The 22,061-nt window shown below is 35.0% G+C and overlaps 1 protein-coding gene across 3 annotated transcripts; it reads right to left on the bottom strand.

The window, feature by feature from the left end:
- Window positions 1-1,930: 1,930 nt before the first annotated feature.
- Window positions 1,931-20,861, bottom strand: LOC120338344 (AT-rich interactive domain-containing protein 1A-like). 3 transcript variants are annotated; one of them, XM_039406332.2, is made up of 21 exons: window positions 20,667-20,861; window positions 18,804-19,113; window positions 18,073-18,574; window positions 17,631-17,843; window positions 15,769-15,929; window positions 13,933-14,645; window positions 13,088-13,568; window positions 11,992-12,097; window positions 11,772-11,876; window positions 10,738-11,096; window positions 10,543-10,635; window positions 9,630-9,742; window positions 9,133-9,304; window positions 8,727-8,893; window positions 8,534-8,649; window positions 8,310-8,384; window positions 5,528-7,053; window positions 5,247-5,373; window positions 4,836-4,979; window positions 2,761-2,894; window positions 1,931-2,519 (listed from the first exon to the last, which is right to left on the bottom strand). In XM_039406332.2, the coding sequence occupies exons 1-21, from the start codon at window positions 20,719-20,721 to the stop codon at window positions 2,393-2,395; spliced, it is 5,799 nt and encodes a 1,932-aa protein (XP_039262266.2). In that variant the 5' UTR covers window positions 20,722-20,861; the 3' UTR covers window positions 1,931-2,392. The 3 variants fall into 3 exon arrangements, with proteins under 3 accessions (XP_039262266.2, XP_039262282.2, XP_039262275.2); XM_039406348.2 differs by having other exon boundaries at window positions 8,799-8,893; XM_039406341.2 differs by having other exon boundaries at window positions 9,630-9,739.
- Between the last annotated feature and the right edge of the window lie 1,200 nt (window positions 20,862-22,061).

Raw genomic sequence — 22,061 nt, 5'->3', positions numbered from 1 at the left:
CACACGTTACTCCAACAGAAGCCGAGCCTCGAATGTATTGTCGTAAACAAATTCACACAACTACAGATCACGTAATCAAGAACGTGCGCACAACAATAACAGAAGACAGCATAATAATCATTACAGTACCAATCTGTCGTGCGTTGACTTTTTCATTAACCAATAAATTAACTGTAGCACACTCGCTAGCTCCTTGCAAAATTTGGCTTAAAAATTAATCATAGCAGTGAATGCTCGGACTTGAGATACATGTTCAGGACGGGGGCATCTACAGTTGCTTTAACCTCTGTCATGTCATATTATGTCTGTTAAAAACAATATCATGACCAAAGAAAGTAATTCAATCTTTCCTAAATTCACATTATGCTGAATCCAGTTTCAACCCATATTCTTCTAATTAATTTCTTCAAGTCGTTTCCCACATTCCTCGGGTGATTTTCATCATTTGACCAGGCATCCGGTGATGATCATTTCATCTAATACACTTGCACCTTTAGGCAATCCTTGCAAAATTTGCTCCAGAACCAGTTGTCAAATTGCTGGAGCTGATGCAATCTTATAAAAACCATTCTACTTACACTTTACACGATATAATCGTCTGTGTGTGTTCAATGTAACTAGATGTTTGCAGTCCTCATCTACTTCCAGTTGCAGATAAGCATGCTTTAAATTCAATTTTGTGAACTTTTGTCCACCACTTAAATTTCAAACTGGCAAAGTCAATAAATCCAAATATTACTAGATTCACGACATTCATACCTTATTCATATCGAGATTGCTCTTGAATTGTTTTCAATCTTAGAGAATTCCTAAAGATCGACTAAACAATAAACATTGTGATTTTTTATTATTTAGATTCAGGTATTTATCCTCGTCGTCCAAGAGCCAATGTCAAGAAATAATTACATACAATAAAACTAACGAAAAACATCGACTTATATTAAATGCCAAGATGAGATTGCCAATGAATTACCCTTATGTCCAATGTGTTGCTATTTTTCATCATTGCGAAGTTCAAAAAATAAACAGATTCAAAACGTGAACAGCAAAAGTATTATTTGGGAGTTTATAATAGGGTGGACACCTGCTTACTCACCCATATAGGAAAAATAGTATAAAATCTGCATCCAACTTTCAAAACGTATAGGATCTAACTTAAATCAACTTGACACCATTGGTCAAGACATTCGTTATTTAAAAATCATCCGCGGAAGTTAAAAAGTAGAACTGACAAACGATATTCAACATTAGGTCAGGGCATGAATTTGTATTTTTTTGTAGATTTAGTCTCTTTTATGGGGCAGCTCAGCAACCTGATTCTCATAATACAAATCAGTACAATGGAGGCCTTGATATTTTGTCAAAGAAGCTTACTCTGTGAAATCTGTTATTTTATCGATACACACTGAGCATTTTCAGCTAATTACTCGATTGGTTATCACCCCGTACAAAGGGTTGTATTAAACCTACGCAAATACCCACAGTACTGAGCACCGAAATCATGCAATATTTTCAGTTTTCAAAAGAAAGTATTGGGAATATACTTGTATAACAGAGTATTTCGGTGCGCTTGTTCCGCCACACCCGAGCAAATTGTTACGTTTTTTTTAAAGTACAAACCATTCGTTAATTTAACATCAGAATACCGGAAACAAAGACCAATAGAAGATATTATAATAAGATTTACAGCTAACTTTGATGCCCCTAATGATATGTAATAAGTTCAAACTATTACCAAGACGCTAAATCAAATCAAGGATGGCTCGTCCCTTCCACATTGTCCAAGGTTTTTGCTTCAGATATATGGTAAGCCTAACACTGAGACATGCTCAACAGGTCAACAGCATCAACAAAAGTGTTAATCAAGCAACAGAGAAAGTATTTTTCACCTATGAGTATATGATACAAATTAAAATCTCAATACACTCAATTCCCGCTTCAATTCCAAATACTTTATTTGCCACAAATGAGGTACAAACATATACAGAACATAGGAAATAGATAAAGCCACATTGGAAGTTTTGGCAGAAACCTCACCATGGTATGAAAATCAGTATTTGACGGACAATAACAAACAAGAAAAAGTATGAAAATAAATTCAATGCTGCATCATCTTCATCCCTCATTTTTTTTCATTGCATTGACATAATCACTGACATTTTAATGTTATTTGGAATGCACGACGTCCCTAGTAATAAGAAAAAGTATACTGCATGAATAATTCGCCCTCTCCAACAGGCATTGTAAACATTGTCAGGTCCGCTTCCGCAGTTTAACAAGAATCCCATTTCAGATGAATTCTTATTTGTTGTTGGAATTCCACAAAATGGTACACGCTTATACCAGCGTGAATTGCAATGTCACCGTTTCCAATATTGTAAGATTCATTCAATCATCTGTTTGGCAGTTCATTGTTCAATTCATAAAGAATGGACGAGAGAATAGAAAGAACGGGACTACCTAACAGAACCGCCATTGATAATGACAGTAAACGAAGATGGTGCTTCATGAACAGGGGCCTGAAGATACAAAAATGAATTTTAAAAGGCAAATATAAATACTGATTGTCCTGCACCCAAGACTCACCCACAAGCACAAACTGTTACTAAGCTCAAAAGATGAGCTGGAAATGTGATTTTTCAATTCAAAAATCAACAAACAGGCCCATTACTTATTTTTTTATCTACTATATTAGGAAAATTTTTCAACCAACTTTTTACTACAATGATTGATTCGACTTTTGATATGAAACCTTCATACCTGTTTTCATTAATTCTAGCAAGTCTCAGTAATGTTAATGCACATCTTTTCATCATGTATGATATTGTACCGCAATTTAGCTCTTGACCAGCAGGAAACATCCTCTGGTTATTTAAACCTGTTTCTTCACATTCCTATAAAATAATGACATACCGTATGTAATGATTGATTAGGAAATATGCATTAGTATTTCAGATTAGGTGAGTTGAATTTACATTGAAAATTGAAGATGTTAAATTTCCAGAAATTCGCAATCTAGTAGCCTATATCAGTGGTTCCCAACCTTTCTACCCTGGCGGACCGGTAAAATTAAATTAAATGTACTCGCGGACCGGCGAAAAATTGAAATGACCGGAACATAAAAGAATAACATATATTTGCGTAATACAATGCAATGTCGGGCACTCAATATTCGTCTAGAGTCTAGACAAGAAAGGCAAACTTAAAAACAGCTCACACGAAGAAAAACTATCAAATAATATGACGGCGAAAAATATTTGCGTAATGAAATGCAGTGCTGGGCACCCATTATGCGTAAGAAAGGCACACATGAAACATCTCACATAAAAAACATGTACATGTCAAATCATGTACAAACGTAATTAACTCTAGTGAAAATGTTCCTGCTGTTTAGTTTCCAATATAGGATTGCAAACGATGCCTCAAGGAAGTTTCTGCAACACGTAGCCCTGCAGCGGCGTGCAGCCAATTTCCTTGCTTCGCTTTGCTAGTGATGAAAATATTTTTATATATAAGTAATAAAAATAGAAGTAACTCGTTGAAAATACGGACAACAGTTTGATTGTTCGATTACTTAGCGATGGGTATTCGTTATCAAGAGATATCCAAAATTGTGACAGTGATTCCTTTTTAAATCTGGACTGTAAAGTAGAATCACAATTTGAATCAAGCTTTTTCATTGGGTTTGTCATATCAATCCCTCTGCAGTTGATCGATGCTTCAAACGGAATGAATTTACATTACAATGACAAAGTCGTCGGTAATTTGGCACCAGGCTCAAAATCCTACTTTGTCTGCTCAAGATACTGGAAAAGATCTCAGCTTTTTTCGCTCCTCGTGACCACCTGCCATATTTTACTGGAGTATTATACTTTTCTTGACGGTTTTTTGGTTTGAACAAAGAAATATGCATAACGTTTTATTTGGATGGTCATATTAATCAGGAAAAGCATGCAAAACAGAAAAGGCACGCGTGCCAATTTTTAGGTTTCTGAATCTTGCGAGATTTGATGGAGCGCATTCACGATGAGCAAAAAGTGTGATTACTTGGCGCCAAGATGTCGCGCAAAAAACATCGCAATATGACGGCGGAATAGAAATTGCGTAATAAATCGACCTCGTCTTCAGTAAAGAGATCGGAGCGCATTCGAGATGAATCGGAGCCGAAAAAGCGAAAAGTATGATTACTCGGCGCCAAGATGTCGCAATATGACGGCGGAAGAGAAATTGCGTAATAAACCAACGCGACCTCGTCCTCGGTAGAAAAACAACAAAACACCGAATTTTTTTCGCGGACCGGCAAAAAAGCCTCGCGGACCGGCACCGGTCCGCGGACCGGCGGTTGGGAACCAATGGCCTATATCACAGATTCTAAAATGGAATTGAAATACTGAAATTCCCGCTTCATTACTAATTCCATTCTTGCAGGAATTTATCGCTGTATTGAACACTGAAACCCATTTCAGTGACACACTGTATTCAGTACAAATTATATGCAGATGATTCAAAATACTAACTGTACTCGAATAGTTTGATATTGAGCGAGTATGCTTCAAAATACATTCGGATTTAACCGTAATATAAATTCTATATGAATTTATAAATCATGACAGAAAATGTGGCCGTGGCAAATGGCCAAAATTTATACCAAAAAGCAGTGATTTTCATTGTTTAAATTCTGAAAAAGTCGCATTGAAATATCATTTCTTTGAACATCCCTACTCTAAATATGCACTTGAGCATTTTTAAAAACATATATACTCTCATAAAATTAAGAGAAGGTGAAATTGATCTCTATGTTAACAATTTAAAAAATAAAATTCATATCACCGTACCTCGAGAAAGCTCAGAAGATTAGAAATAGCTCCAGATTGGAGTGCAATGGCTCTTGCTGCACTCTCTACTTCAGAGAAATTCGATAACAGAACAATGGCAAATTCCCTAAGCATTTGGTCTTTACGATTTCCAACCATTATTGTCTAGAAAAGTAGTAATTATTCAATAAGACCAACACAACAAGATCATTTCATAATAGTATCTCAAAATGTGTGTGGTATGCAAAAACTTGAATTGGGAAATATTTTATAAACCTGTTTTTAAATATTCTATACATTTAGTGATAATTAAGTAAATAGATAAACGACTATTTGCTTTATAATCATAATAAACATTCCCAATGCAAAAAAAGAGGTAGTGATTTTCAAATGTATGTTGTAGCATAAGAATTTGTGATTTTATATATTTACCAATTTTTGAAAAAGTTTTTCCAATCGCCTGTATGGTCTTGTCGCTAATATGAGGTCAACATTGTCTTCTTTCATGCTAAGTTTTGTCAGTATTTCAACACAGAGACTCTGAGGTGATAATATAGTTCTAAATTGAAAATGGAAAGCAGTTAATAACAAAAACAATTGGAATCCTGGAAAAATTTAGTAAACGATGAACACCAGAGTAGGGTAGATTCAGCAGAACAATGACTTTGAACAATGCATTAATTTGAGAAAACCATTTCAAGTTGTAAACTTGCCTTAGACTGTTACTGGGAAATGGATCTTGAGCATCAGCGGACGAGCAAACTGACCAATGTAGACATGTGTCGATAATGGTATATATTGTATTTTCATTTGTGAATTGAGACAAATTCATTGACATTGACAGGTTGGCAAGTGTGATGAGGGAATCTTCTCGTACCTGCCTCACACATTCCCACCACCATGGATGATTGTAGAACCCATAAACATCTTCTCTGTCACTGGCGTTTTCATGAAGTACTGTAGAGCTTAGCAATATTTTTGCACTACGACTATGATCATTTTGTGCATTCTCATGCTTGATTTCGGAAACTTGATCATTGTCATCTAAATGCTCTATTTTATCATTTTGATCCTCATGTTTACAACTCAATATAGACTTCACAGTTTCATTTGCAAGTTTTTGGTGGGTGTCTTCATGCTCAATCGGCCTTATTTCATTTTGCAGTTGTTTTTCTGCCAAACATTCACCATTTATTGCAGCAACACGTGTATCCTTTATGATATTATTTTTATTAGTCTTCTTGTCAGAACATGGCAACTGTTCATCTGGGTGCGATGACTTCTTTCTGGTGGAATTAAATTTTTTATTGGTGACAATTTCAGACTGGATTTCATCTTCATCTGAACGAGGAGTATCACTGGATATTCCATTAACTTGATTCTGTAGCTCAGGCATAGATAATGTACAGTCATGCAGAGTTACACTTAGTACCCTTTTGCGGCGTTTATTTAATATTTGAGAAGCATCATTGACATTTAAATTTTCTTTTATATTTGGAACACTTTCACTCTTTGAAACTTTTGCTATAGTGTCTTCTCGGCAAAGAAAGGAAGTATTCACATCTTCCGCATTTGTATCTGTAATACCTTCTTCGGCAACAAGCGTTTCTGTAGATTCCATAAACAGAGGGGGTTTTCTGGAGTTAAAATGTCTTACCCTATGCTTGTGACATTGCATCAATGTCCCCGCTAATGTTTTCAAAAAATCTTCGTGAGTGCAAAGATCTACATGGTTGAACAATGCGCAAGACAAACCCCTGATCAAGTTGGACAAACATAAAGTTCGAGAAACAAGTTCAGATTCTTTTTCTTTTAGTTTCTTAGGAAAAATATGCTCCCCGCCACTGGAAAGAAAATATCTCCCACCCTTGCTATAGGGTATTAGAAGTCCAGAATTTCCAGGAAAACCTGTTGCTTCATCTTCCATAAGCACAACATTGCATTTCCAAGAAATTCTATCAAGACAAGACTGTATGTGAGAAGCTTTATCTTCATCAGCAGCAAACAAATTGTCTGGATTTTCAGAATCTGAAAATGTTCCAGTTGTTCTCAAAATCTTAGTGTTGCAAATACTCTCTTTAACATTAGATTCAGAGTGCGATGGAAGTGAACATTCCTCACTAAAGTCATCAAGCTTATTCGGTGACAGACATCTATCGTTATTATGTACAGATAACATATCTTCAAGGGTAACTTCAGCGGCATGTTCTTCTGCATTACTGGAAATAGGCGCACAAACCTGTTAAGACAGAATGGAATATTTTATATCTTATATTACAATAACACTTCTTCAAAATACAACTTACACAGTAAACTACACAAATAAAGAAATGAGGTATTAGCTACATTCGCACTGTAAATTTTATAGCTACAATACCTATGCCATCAATGTAAGACTTTTGATCACTTCAAGCTATATGCAATACAAATTTTATATTAAAAAAAAAACTACCTGACTAAACTACTGACTGATATTAAAAAAATTATATTTTTATATAGTATGCAAGCTCAATTTTACAGTTGCCATATAAATAAAAATATGATTAAACAAAGAGAAATTCGCAGAGATGTTTATAAGTCGCATTAGAAAAGAAATTGACTAAATGAATTGTTTGCTAAATTAGTATGGGTATAAATACTTCAGATGGCCAGAGATGATAAAAATTCCAGAAAAGTTTGAGAGATTACAAAGTAAAGTACTTTCAGCAAACTACTTAACTGCACCACCTAACATGAATGGCAGACATTTCAGGAAAGTGGGTTCATAATTAGAACCAAAATGAAGTTCTGATTTAGAAGATATATGCAAATATCATTTCGAACAAACAGAAAATGATCAGAATTCATGTGGCAGATAAGTAATGGGGAACTAAAAGAAGTGTCAAGTTTGTGCTCTCTGCTATACATAAAATAAAAAACTTTTCTATTTACCGGTTTTCATTAAATTTTAAATATATTATAATGACATTTAAATAACAAATAGATGCGACTGTCGTGTTGAATAAATTATGCCACCTATGTTTTAACTATCTACCATCATTTTCTCAAATCATATGTACATACATTAACATTACTTTTTTAAGCGAATTGGATGTCGAGTACACGCTGCAATGTAATCAATTTGCGATTGATCGTTGAAATATAGTTGATCTGCATGACGCAAAACAATATGATAGAGTAAAACGATCGTACAATGCTGTAATTTGCTGTTTCCTGTCTCAGATTACTTAAGAAAAGTGTTGTCTGTATCTAACGCTAGTCGCATAGATTAGGATGAGGGACGGCATAGCCATGAAACAGAATTTGCTCATTTGAAATTATTTTCGGTTTATCTTTTCATCTATGTCAATGAATAAAATTCTATAGTTTTGCTAACATTATCCAAAGTATGTTAACTTAGACGGACTTTCCACATTAGGATTAGGAAAAATTTGCTGACAAACCAAATACAATAAATTACCTTTATAATTGCTATTTAAACAAAATAGTACTCACATCATTTTTTGCATATTCAAAAACAGAATTTCCACTGAAACTTGGAATAATATGGAGCCGCTCGCTGGTCAATTCCTATGAAAGCAAAGATTTACAAGTCAAAGAAAAGAAGCATGATACTTTGTGAGAAATCAGGCAGCCCACCATATACATTCCAAAAGAAAAATCCAGCCTATGACCACTTTCCACAATCAAACGCATGCAAAATTGATTCAAGATATTACCTCCTCATTTTCACTCCACTCATCTTCCCGCAAGGAGGTGTTTTCTTCACTCTCAATGGACATTTTCACAGTACATTTATTGAACGGACTCTGTAAATTAGACGGTGCAGGAAAATCTGAAAATAGATAATACCTTTGCTCATATCTAGTCACACAATAGTCATATCAACTCGACCTTTTATATCCAACTTACATTTGCCATCCAATTTGGGCTTTGCAAAGCAATTTGCCTTGTGTTTAGAAATGCTGTCCGAGCTATACGTACCAAGACTGTCATCTTTTGTTGAGACCTCATCACTGCAATCTGGTTCGATATTGCCAGTTTCCTTATTTATGGCAAATAGTTCATGAAGACAACATCTAAAAAATAATTAGAAATATAACGATTTGGAGATCCTATTCATGACCCAATATTCTTGATAAACCTCAACAATGAAATCATGGATTTTGAGAAATTAGGTTGTGGATGCATTTTAAGAAAAATGTGTGAAGTCGAGGCTGGCTAAGTGCTTCTCAAATAAATATCCAATATTCAAAATATGTCTCAAATTCAATTATATGTCAGGAAATCTGAATTTCTGGAATGCATATATAAAAACCTGTAGTGTTCAATGACTGTATGCAACAGTCCAGGAAGTTGATGAAGCACAATATGGCGAATTGTGTTTTGGTCATGAAGCAAAATAGTCAATGCATTCAGTGCCCATGTACTTTCAGCAAGAAGACCACTCTTTAGTGACATTACTACTTTCCATGCTTCTATTACTCCAACTGAAATATGAAAACCAATATTTTTAAAAAAGTTGTTTTTATATTGCACATAGCACATTGATACATTATTTATCAAACACATGCAGTCTGCTATTTGTAAATTAAACATTCGGTTGAACTACACTGTCACAGATGTACATTGACTTATCAAGTAAATACGGTTGTAAAGTTAAACATTATACACAGATGAAATAAAGTTTAAGGTTGTTATTCACAAAAATAATATGAATAAAGTTTTTCATAGTAGGCTGTCAAATTGCTAAATTGCGTGTTCTGGTCATAGAAGATTCAGTTTATTGACTGTTATGGGCTGCAAAAAACTTACCATCTTGACATGTCTTTTCTCTGAAATTGGCAAAACTTGGTTGAATGGCTTCAACGCAGCCTGGTGGAAATAACGGACCATGTGTGCTTGAGGAACCACTTTGTTGCTGACTACTGTAATTTAAATGACATACATTGTCAATGTTTCCAAGATCTTGGCACCTGTGTGCTTAACTGCATTGTATTTTGAGGTGGGTCACCAGTTTAGAGCAGGCTTTCTCAAACTGTGCCCTCAGCCTCAATAGAGCAAGAGCTTCACTAGATATCATTTGCCATGACTGAAATAATTTAAAATGAATTGACTGCAAGTTGTAAAGTTCTTCAACTCCAATGCATTTATTCTTTCACTTTTTTTACTAACAAATAAAATAGGTGATGGGAATGGGTTAAACGCAAAACTAGATAACTTTACAGAAGGAAGGCAGGCAACACAACAAGTGTTGAATCTTTGGAAGGGAGGCATGGATCATGAAAGTTAGAGAGCTAATGGTTAAACCTTAAATTGGTTTATTTTTGCCTTCAAAATGTATGAGCATATGCCATTATTTAACATCAATTTTGTAGACCTAAGTTGGCATATTGAATCGGCCAAAACTCTCACACATTGTTTCCACTTTTTTTAGTTGTGTTTTACTTGATATTCTACTGGAGTATTTTTATTACTTATATTGTGAAATGTTGTTATGCCTGATCTGTTTTGAAAGTTATGTGGTGATACATATTGTTTAATACCAATCATTGTGTTTGCATAGTTTTTCCTAGATCTGATTGAAGCTTTTAATTGTATTAATTTGTGTTGCTTCGGATATACAAGAATTACACATGAGAAATGTTAGCTTATCTGACTTCATGCAGCTATAAAATAAACTGGGTGCGTCGTTAACCAGAATAGATTATAGACAAATTGGACTCACCTAAATGGATGTTGATGTTGACTGTTACGTACATTGTGGCTAGACTGTGGGTGGGAACGAGAAGATGAACTTCTATGTATTGTTGACAGATCACTGTGAAAATATGCAAATGATGAAGTTATTTACTATAATATCTAAGAAAAGACATAATATCATTAGCATTGATATAAAAACAGCGTTTACAAATTCACTCACTTAGAATGATGTTGTTGAGGGGAAGGTGAGTAATCTTTGACGAGACCTTGCAAGAATTTCGAGGCAGAATCTGATGTACCCATTGTTGCTGATCCACGCTGCCTCGTCTGTTGAACTGCTTGAGTATTTAGGTATGGCGACACTGGGTCCGCATGTGGGCCAGGTGGACGGACATGTTTCGTATAATGATGGTAGTTTTGAGGATGGGACGACATTGGCTGAGGACCATAATGACCAACCTCTGGATGCACTGGTCGTTGTATTGAACTTCTATTATATGGATATTGATGCATTTCGCTTCCTTGTGATGGAGGTCGTACAGGTGGGCCCTGATACCCATCCGGATAATGTCCCATGTCCTGAAACACAAAAAAAAACATTGATTTAGATATTGAAAAGGAAATAATAGGAAATGAATTATACTAACAATCAAATGTATTAATTTTTCGTAGAATCAGAAACTACCAGATATTCAACCGTATTATAAATAACATAAACGAGTAAAAATACAAGCTAGCAGATACGTACCTGAGAATTTTCAAACAAGAATAATGCTGAGCACAGAAATCTGACTATTGCAATATACTAGTGCAGTGGTTCCCAACCTTTTTATGGCTCGTGACCCCCTTTCGGCGGCTTTTTGCTCACATAACTGTCGTTCCATTTTCGCATTTTGGGCATTAGGGATTTATATATGGGTTTGTGCGTCTATAATACGATAGTGAAGGTTATCTCTCAGTCTAGTAAAACCGCCTGTCTGCAGGTTAGAAGGCCTACCAGAGAACTATTTTGATTGGTATATTTTAAAAACCATTATGATCAAACAAATAACGCTTAGAAACCGAATACACCCTGTATTCGCAAAGAACCTATCCAGGTAATAAAACTGCGGTAAACGCCTGGATGCCACCGGCCTCAGGTTGAGAACCCCTGTACTGGTGTAAAGTGATAATCGAGAGATGTAATAGCAAATTCACTACGATGATTTGCTGAAATCATTGAAAGAAGTCAAAAATTGATTCACGAATACTTACTGATCTAGGCATTTTATTTGGTGGCCCGTAAGTCTCTATTGACTGAGATGCTCGTTTACCAAAACCAATTCTGTGCTGCATTGGAGTCATTCCGCGATAAGGTGGCTGATAAAACAACAAGAATACTTTGTTACAAAAGGCAATAAATACCCTTTAAAACACTGTTATATTTATAATTTTTTTTAAACTATTCCAGAATGGCAAGATTTATATTATTTACCTGCTGATGATATGGGTGCTGAGAAGCATACATTCCAGGATGCATTGGCCGTTCCATCTTTGTACGGTTATCAATAAAAGGCCGGGGGGAACTTTGGGGCATTGGACTGAAAAGAGAGAGATCATTCTTATTATAAAATTAACAGGCACAATACCATGGCTGCTAAATTTATGACCATGTTACACAAAAATAAAATCAAAATATCAATATAATAATTTCATTTACGAAGTTCAAAGTACACTGTTACAATATCCAAAAATTTAATCATCTTTAAAGTTAAAATAAGGAACAATATTATCTGTTCGATATGCCATTTTTATCAAACCCTACTACTTCTAAATTGAATACTCATTATGAATAAATTTGTTCTTGCATTCGTAGTGAACTTTCATATATCTTAAATCAGGGGTTCCCAAACTTTATTGGCCGCGGCCGGAAGACTGTAGTGCGCGATGGTTTAGCCATGATATTTTTTTGAAACATGGATAGTTCGTTGACAAAGAAGACAAATCGCTGATGTTTGATTCTTTCCAATACAGAAATACGAACGCTGCCATGCATTTATATAAGAAAAATCTGTTTTCAGAGTCTAGTTTATGTTTGTTATTTGACATCTCTAAGCTTTCTTATGCGGTTGATAACTGAATTACTGCCCTATGTTATCTTAATATCGGCACCGGTACGTATAATTGAGATACCGGTATAATTGAATTGCTACGATAAACACATGCTTAAACTGTAATAATGACATAACAATTGGCAGTAGATAGATCAAGAAAAAGTAGAAACAAAATCTGTTGAACACTATTTCACTTAAGCTCGGCGGGCCATTTTAAATCGTCACGCGGGCCGCGGTTTGGGAACCCCCGACTTAAATCATGATTTTCATATCAGCATTTAAATGGAAATGAAGTTATTTTGAATAATAATGAGAACAAATCACACAAAATAAAAGAGTAGATTGTCTTAAAAAGTCATAGTATGAACCACTTTTTAACAGTCCTGACCAAATTTAAATCTATTCAATTAAAAATTGTTTAGTTCAAACTCAAATCCAAAGTTATTTGCACACTAACTTTAGTATAGCATTACATACCTTCCTGCTGCAAATGGATAAGAACTCAGAGGGGACGGGGCATGAACAGGACGATTCATCTCTTGTTTCATTGTATTCTGGGGTTTTGGAGGAAGACCAAATTGATTTGGCATCTGGGGCTGAGATGGTTGTAGCTGTTGTGTTGGATCAACTGCCTTCTCAGAAGACTTCTGATGCAAAGGATGTGTTGTTGTTTGAGGTGATTGAGAAGGTGAGGACATTAGTTCACTTTTTGTGATTATTGCTTTCATATCTTCAGATGTATATACAATGTCCTTGTTTTGTGTGTCACCAGTATTACTGGTGGATGGAACTGGTGTAGAGCTGGAAGACGATGTCAGAGCAGGTGTCGACGGTGCAGTGTTTGGAAGATTAGACTCCGTAGTTTCTGTAGGTTTGGGCGTAGAAGCTGTTGATGGAAAATGAGTAGCATCTGACTTGACATCATTTTCCTGAGTGCTGGACACAGTTGTTGTTTCATCTAAAGAAAGAAATTAGCAGAAATATGAGTGGACATTTTTTTCATGTGATGATTAATACCACACAGATGCCCAATTCAAAATAATCCTAATAGTTGCCAACCGGTCATGAAAACCCCAAAGAGTAAGCAAGACAAATCTGACAGCATAAAAGCAAGATATTTTCGAGATTCAAGGTTATTCAGAAGGAAGAAGTTGTACACCAATTTCATTATCTGTTCATATGCATGAATTATATTCACCACTAAATGAGGATAAAACATCCAATATTACCAATGCCACTGTTAGATAAAATATATTTAAAAACTAGTATTTAAATACAAGTATATGAAATATATCTTGAAATTTAAAAACAAAATTCCATGCCTAGTGATGTCTGTACATTTTCAGAAGTACCAGCCCCTCCTCCACTATCATTCCCTGACATAACTGATGCAGGTTTCGGCCAATCAGTAAGGTGTGGATTAGCAGAGTCTGCATTCGGAACAGGAAAAGCATTCGATTCACTCAAATTAGGATTGAGAGACGGTGCCATGCTTTCAGCAGGTCGTGGGCCATCACGATAATAAGGACTGTTGATATTTGATATTGGTAAAGACACCACAGGACCTGGTGGTCTGATTGCCTCCTGATGAAGTTGCAAAGTCTGGTTAGGATCTGTTTGAGCCTGGTTAATATATCCATTGTTTGCACGGTACAGCATTTGATCACCGCGATATTGTTGTTGCTGCAGTTGTTGCGGGTGCCCATAAGACGTAGGGGGTATTGATGGGTCATGTCTATATTGACCATGTTGACCATGAACATATGGCATTCCATGATTAGGCATTTGCATGTATGGTACACTATTAGGTTCCATGTGACTGCCAGGCATGACTCTGCGACGATGTTGAGAGTACGGATCCATTTGAGAAGATGGTAAGTATTGTTTGGGTGGGTGAACCTGACGCTGCATATCAGGGTGAACTCCTGGGTGTGGTGGCCTCATCATTGCAGGGTTCATCGGCTTATTTTCTCCCATCTTCACTTGTTGTTGTTGTTGGTCAGCTTGTTTCTTTTTTCTATTTGCTTCGATAACCCTGAGTGAAAATAAGTCAATTATTTAACTGAAGACAACCAATTTTTCGCTATAATAAAAACTTCCTCTACTTTGGACAATTTGAAAATATGACTCTGACAAGACTAATTCTGGTATTTTTTTTGAATAATTGCTTACACAGTGTATGTAAGTTTTGTTTAGAATCAGTATTTCAACCAAATTCGGTATTACTTTCTAAACTCAAAAGATATGTAGCACAACAAAAGAACTACACTCTTCCCATTTAAGAATAATTGCAGCAATTTTCTCTTGTATGAAATGATAAAAAAACATGAAAATCAGTAAAACACAAACTGTTGAAGTTGGACAGAACACAAAAATTGACAGTCTGTCTATCTGAAACTATTCTGATTAAATTCAGAAAATTCTCAAAAAAACTAATTTGCCTTCAATAAATTTATTTATTTAAAAAAGGTTATGCTATGAAATCCCATATAAAAGTTTAATTAATAGATGGTAAAGTAAAAGTTGGGACAGTAATCTATGCCAAAAAGAAAATGAAAGGAATATAGTGATTTTTCCAGTACAGGAATAACATACGCTAGTAAAGTCAAAAAGAAAATAGATAGAAACAAGAGTTTTCCTCAATTTTGAAAATTTGCTCACGTTAAACTAGTTGTACAGAAACTTGTTTGAAGCATACACAAAGGATTCTCCGAAGTTTATGATGCCCGATTTGTTAACACATGAATTATTTTGCAATCATTTCGAAATTGTACGAGATGTGTTTGGAAATGAAATAGTTGAAACTTTGCATTCGTCGAAAGTTTTCAAAATCAACTTGTCATGAGACATAAAGAGATCATAAAAAAGAGAGGCAGAGAACGATTTTTCCATATCATGTGCTTCGCACTTTTGAGAGCTGTTTTGACTTAAAATTGGCGAAAATTTTCAATTCTAGAATATCTTGATGTAAAGTGATCATGATAAAAAAAATCTAAATTATGCATCTAACTCTGCATTTCCCATCAGATAGATTCTGATAAATGAACTACATCTCTTTACCATTAAAGGAAACGACTACGACTACAGAAGAAATGGTGAATTCTAGTCCACTGATGAATGTAAACTCACAAAAAATATAAAAAAACATGATGACCAACCTAGCAAGAGCTTCTTGGGGTTCAGGCTCACCCCGCTCAAATCTGCATTCGAAGCCATATAAATACTTGCAGTATTGTTTTTTCAATGTGAAGCCAGTAGCTGAAGTATTTCCCAAACCCATTGCATTTGATATTTCTGTCCATTCTTTTGACCTGGTAACCTGCAAAAAAATAACATGAAACGATGATACAACGATTTTTTCATTAATTTAGTGCAAATATTAATTGAATCAGAATGAAGGGAAGATAGAAATATTTGTGCATAATCACCCTGATAATGTGCAAACATTGGCTAATAGTGGGCATTGTTAAAGATTGAGGTGACAAATATATTACCTGCTCAACACTAGAGAGGGTGAAACTAACTAGCATGAAAGAAAATTGAAATCATAGTAGAATAAATACTTTCAACTTTATTGTAAACTAATAAGCTTCAATTATGCAGGATTAAACAGTTATATTCTTGAGTTTTCGAGCTTGTACTAAAAATAATCTTATCAATGATGGTGATATTACAGAAATATTTAAAATATCCAATAAAATCTTAAGTATCCAGGCAGTGGCGCAGCCAGGGGGTGTTTTCGGCTCGAAACCTAAAATCGCCGATTGTTTTTGTCAGCATGACATGTTATTGAGGCTGTAAACACCTTGACACACCCACGTTGATGTATATTCTCCCTAAATCACAAATTTGTGCCCAAAAACGATTATAATTACTTTATTTTTGTACTCGTTAGAGAATTGTGAATCCGGTGAGAGTTATACATTCATCAGCGACGAGATGCTAAAGACAAATAAAGGTGGGCGACGCAAATTTTTTGATTGAAAAGCGGCAAATTAAATAATAAAAATAAAACCCTAAACAATATAAGTATTGTTGTAGGAGGCTCGTGCCGGATTAAAAACGCTTATCTAGGCATTGTAGATCGCAAAATCGCAAACACATTAAGTTTGGTCGGCGTTGGGAATCACACCATCACAAAATTGAAACGCTTTATCCATTACTATTGCCGTCGAAATTTTCGTGTAGATATTATGCAAGGTTGGAAACGAGACTTTTTCCAGAGTTGTGATGATATATAAGATAATTGATTAAAGTATATTCAATCAATTTTCATTGTACTAAAATAATTTTCACTCCTTGAGATTTTATAGCAGACTTGGGGATTTTTCTAATGATTTTATCTTAAAAATAATCTGAGCATTACAATAGAGCGGAGTCAGTGTTGCAAGTACATCTCAGATTTGTCGAATTCGCGAAATGGCAAAAATACTTATCAAAACTAGATATTATCGGGCAGTTTACCACACCTTTCTATTTCCGAGGATTGCCGTGGTATTTTAGAGTAACGGTGCTTTTATTTTGTCGATGCAACCGCAGGTTAAATTGAAGACAATTAAATTAATAACGCAAGACATTTTAAATATGCCCGTATCGGTCGTCGATTGATTACTTTGCACAACAAAAAAATCATTGTTATCCGTCGAAAAAGTCGTTCCGCTGGGATTTTGAGGCGATGAATATGTATTTTTGATTTACTGATATACTTTACATGTGCCGGTATTTAATTGTACTCTACGGGATTTTATTACAGATCTTGAGATTTTCCTGGCGGCAATAACGAATTCGCAAGATTTGGACCATCGATTCAGACTTACAGCTTCATTTCCATAGAACTAATGTCAAAACAAACAAAACCATTGAAAAACCACTAGAAACCTTGCCAAAACCGTCAAAAACCAATAGAAACCTTGCCAAAATGTGCAAAAACAGTGAAAACCCGTCAAGAGCCAAATCGGAGAAGCTCACCAAATCGTATCACATTCTATATATTATGAGAATCTATTTTTCACACACAAACCTCTTGCATAAAACCCTTTTTCTTGACATGTTGATATAATGTAAATAAATCCAAAGTACGTCGTCCCATCAAAGGTGCATGTTTTAGTGGTAATTCCTTCTCTTCCCAATATTGTAAGACCCTATCTACAAATTCTTTTCTTCCTGGTTCATCGGGTGGGTCATATAGTGCTGATAATTTCTGTGATGATGACCTTGCTCCTGAGGCAGAAATCTATGTAAATAACAAAAAAATACATGACACGAGAATGTGTGAAATTTCTACTATGTACTAATAGTGAATGCAATAACTCAAACATCCTAATAGTTAATAAGGTTAATCAGAACTTTCCATTCTTCACTTCCTCCATAAATTACAAAATGACATCATTGTTCTACAATATTCTCTTTGATTGATTGAACATAATTTGAATGTGAATATAGGGAAGAAATAAAACAATCACCTTAGGCTTCATGTCATCAACATCATGCATCATACTGTTCTCCATTGGACCCACTGCATTTGTCATGGTTAGATGTGGGTGATATGAAGGATGTGGACGGTCATCATAACCATGTGGAACATATCTCATTCGCATATCTGGAGAATTAGTCGGTTGCATTCCGGGGTCTCTCCATTGGGGCATATGACCTGTTGGATATTGGTGCCCGCCTGGTGGCATAACTCTCTGCATCATGGGTTGTCTTGGTGGAGGTGGATGATGGTAACCTCCAAATGAATGGTTTTGATAAGCAGCCGGGTCATGAGGAGGTTGTGACTGCATACCCATGTTAGCTTGCTGCACATTAGAATAATTAGGATGAAAGGGCATTCTGTGTTGCATCGGTGGTGGCATGTGTTGTGGTGGTTGTTGTTGTTGTTGTGGTTGTTGCTGGCCATGCATGGGTATCGTAGGATTCTGAGATGGCAGTATCGCCGGACCGGGTAGCTTGTGGTAGACGGAACTGGAAAATATAATATACAAGTTAAAAGTGGGTAGTTCAAAATAACTAAAAATAAACAAATTGTTAAGCAAGTAACCGTATTAATAAAATATCACACTAATTTGATACTATATTAATCTAAAGAGATCAAGTCTCTTTAACATAGGAATTCTAGTCTACCGGCAAAACAAAAAGAATAAATTATCGCAAATGTCATTTATGTAGATAATTACAATTTTCAAAATCTTACTTGGTTTTAGCACTGTGGGCAGCAGCCGCCATCGCAGCTGCAGCGGCAGCGGCTGCACCACTGATTCCATTAGAGTTCACAGAGTTAGGCTGTGAGTTTTCTATGGGTTGCTGTTCCATATTATACTGAGAATTAGATGAATTCGCTGGTGAAGGTTGAAAACTCTGGTCTATTTGATTACTCTGTTGTGGGACATCAGACCAACTGTTGCTACCTTGTGACATGGAAGGTGAACCGCCGTATTTAGACCGCATTCCATACATTTCTGATTTTTCAGGAATATTGTAAGTTTGACGCTGCTGTTGGGGATCTGAAATAGTTATTTGAGTAGAGTCATGAATATGAGTTTATTGAATATGATCTACTTTCATGTTATTGCTTTTTTTGCATTATCTCGACCAAGAATGTCTAAACACTTTGCTTCTTTTATCAGTTTCTCTTGATTCCCAATTGATCATGGTTGTACATTAGCATTGGTTTGAAACATTATGCATAGTATGGCATTTTGTAGTCTTTGTCATACGCCGAAGGTTACAAATTTTGCATTTTGTCAAGAAGACGTGTTTTTTTTTCAATTCTCAGTTTTTAATCTACACATGTATGTTGTTTTCATAATCTTTGTACAATGCCATTAAGTAATGAAGTGTTTACTAATAGATTTAACAATTATTCGTTACAAATTCGTTTCTTCGACCATTTCCATCAGTCAAAGAATTAAACGAATCAAAGTCAATTTGCCTTATATTAATGTAGTCATTGTGAATGTTCGCATGTGGCCCCTAAAGAACCGCTGCATAGCAGCCTGATAGTCATTCTAAGCCCTGTTTATCATGTGCCAGTAGTATTTCATTCAATTTTGTTTATTTAGATCAGAAACTGATGACGTCAACAGATTTTAAATGAATGGATTGAGCATGAGGGAGAAAATAGGGTGAGAATTTATACAATTGGTGCTGGAATCGCAAATTGCATGAGTTAGCAACAGATGGTGCATAGCAGACAATGGTATTGAAAAATATAAAACAAGTACCGGTAGTTGATATGATTTTTTTTATTTACTTACAACTTATTTTCATAGAATGTAAACAAAGAATTTTTAATTTGAAGATTTTTTCCATTGGCACCTTAGAAGTCCGAAATGTGTCTGCATAGAAATTTGAAGCGTTGATCAAACTATATTGTTCGATTCCTAACCAATTTTGAATGTTTTACTAATATAATTCCAACATGTTAACAACATTCCGACTTTAGTATGTTGCTTGTAGTACGATGCATTGCCAAAAATATTTGACACTAACTATTAACAGTTATATTATTACTATCCTTGCCTTAAAAATTGTGTTTCAGGCATACGCACACATGCGAACAATGCCCTCACATAGCTCAATTAAACTCATTAAGTCTTGGAAATTCATTGGAATTGCTTAAACTCATTCACTTAATAAACACATAATTTTTCATAACATTGAAAACAATTGATGAGAATTTTGCTATAGACTATTTAGATAAAGTAATAGGTGTTCAATTTGAAATAGAAAATTCTTCATTTCAAGAATAACATGGAAAATTTTCATTTGAAGAATGTGGAATCAGTCCAAACTGAGGTCTAATATTAGAACCAAAAACCGGCTCATTTATCTTGATTGTAGAATTAATCAATTCAAAAAATGTCATCTTAACATTCCAAGCAATTAAAACTACAAAGAACAATCCCTAGATTTGGAAAATTTCTCTGTAGAATATGGTCTAATTTACAGTGTAATCAATATTTTAAAATAATATTTTATACTATGCGAGCTAGTGAATTATTTGGTTTTTGAAATATTTTATATTTCTAATGCTATGAAGATAGAAATGTACTACCTGACATGGAAGTGTCAACAGCATGATCAGAGGGTGATTTCATCATCGGCGTCATTCAGACTAGAAACTTGATTGCGAAAATTCACAAAAAATATATATTATATCAAAATACCACCATTAGTAAACTCCTACAACAAATATTACAACTAACTTGAGTCTAAGTTCCATAGTCTGAAAAACGAATTCAATATTTATCATTCAATAAAATGAAGACAATGCTAAAAATATCTCTCTTTGGATTAGGAGATCTCCAGGTTCTAGAAATAAAGTAGAATATCACTATTGATTAGAAGATAAAAAAATTCATGAGACACCGATTATTATTAACCGATGTTATAAATTCCATGAACAAGCTATCACCAACAGAGGATAGAAACTATGATACATCATTAAACCTATGCACCAAAAAGTTAATCGTTAAGACCTTTGCAGCAAAATTACCAATCAAAATAAATGGAATCCTTGCTATTGAGAAAAGTTTGAACTTTAAAAGATAGGTATTATAAACCTTAGATCAACCATTATCTACAATATTATGGTTCATAATCAGTTAGGTCAGAACATGACAAAAATTACTATTCATATAAAATAGCAATATGTAACATGTTTGTTTCATGATACCAATTTCAGAGATTTAAAAATGGTGGACATTTATCATTGCACAATAAAAAAAAATAGACTGTCAGATTCACAATCAAAGGTGTTATAGATAAATATTTCATTATGGCAAACTCCATACATACAGATACACAAACACATCGGCAGTGACAAAGGAGATAACTAACCCTAGTTGTCCCGCAAGTAAGTTAACGTTAAATAGACTTCTCGCCCCACGGACTGTTTAGACCACAGGGCGGTTGAGTTATGATTTTGTTTTCCATTTCCCTTGGAACAGTGGGAGTTGTTTAAAAATAATAATATAAATACATGTAGATTTATTACATAGTTAAAGTTACCAGATGCATAGTTAGGGTTACTGAAGCTGTAGGTCAGTCGCTACTATAGTGAATAAATATCTGTAAATAAATGTCTAAATATTTGTGTATTTATATATTCCTATACTCTCACAGCAACTTCCTATACTACCACAGCAATTGCAAGTCGAAGTCCTAACTGATACTGTTATATGCCAGCTAGTCACCAGAAAAATCCTTCTGACCAAATGTCTGTGGAGCCAAAAAGTCTGTAAATTGGTTTCAGTACCCCTTATGCTGTTATGTATAATTACAGTCTACTACAGGCCTGCACAACTCAAATTACCACGAGGGCCGCAAGCATAAATTTGAAGGACCGGCGGGCCGCAAACTTTGTCACATACATATTTCACAAGATGAACTACAAATCAAAATGATATTGTGAAACAGTTAAATTTAATGAAACACTTTCATTACTGGG

This window comes from Styela clava, chromosome 1, assembly GCF_964204865.1.
Source record: "Styela clava chromosome 1, kaStyClav1.hap1.2, whole genome shotgun sequence".
NCBI lineage: Eukaryota > Metazoa > Chordata > Ascidiacea > Stolidobranchia > Styelidae > Styela > Styela clava.
The sequence above is the reverse complement of the archived record's forward strand: the minus strand, read 5'-3'. Positions and strand labels throughout refer to the sequence as shown.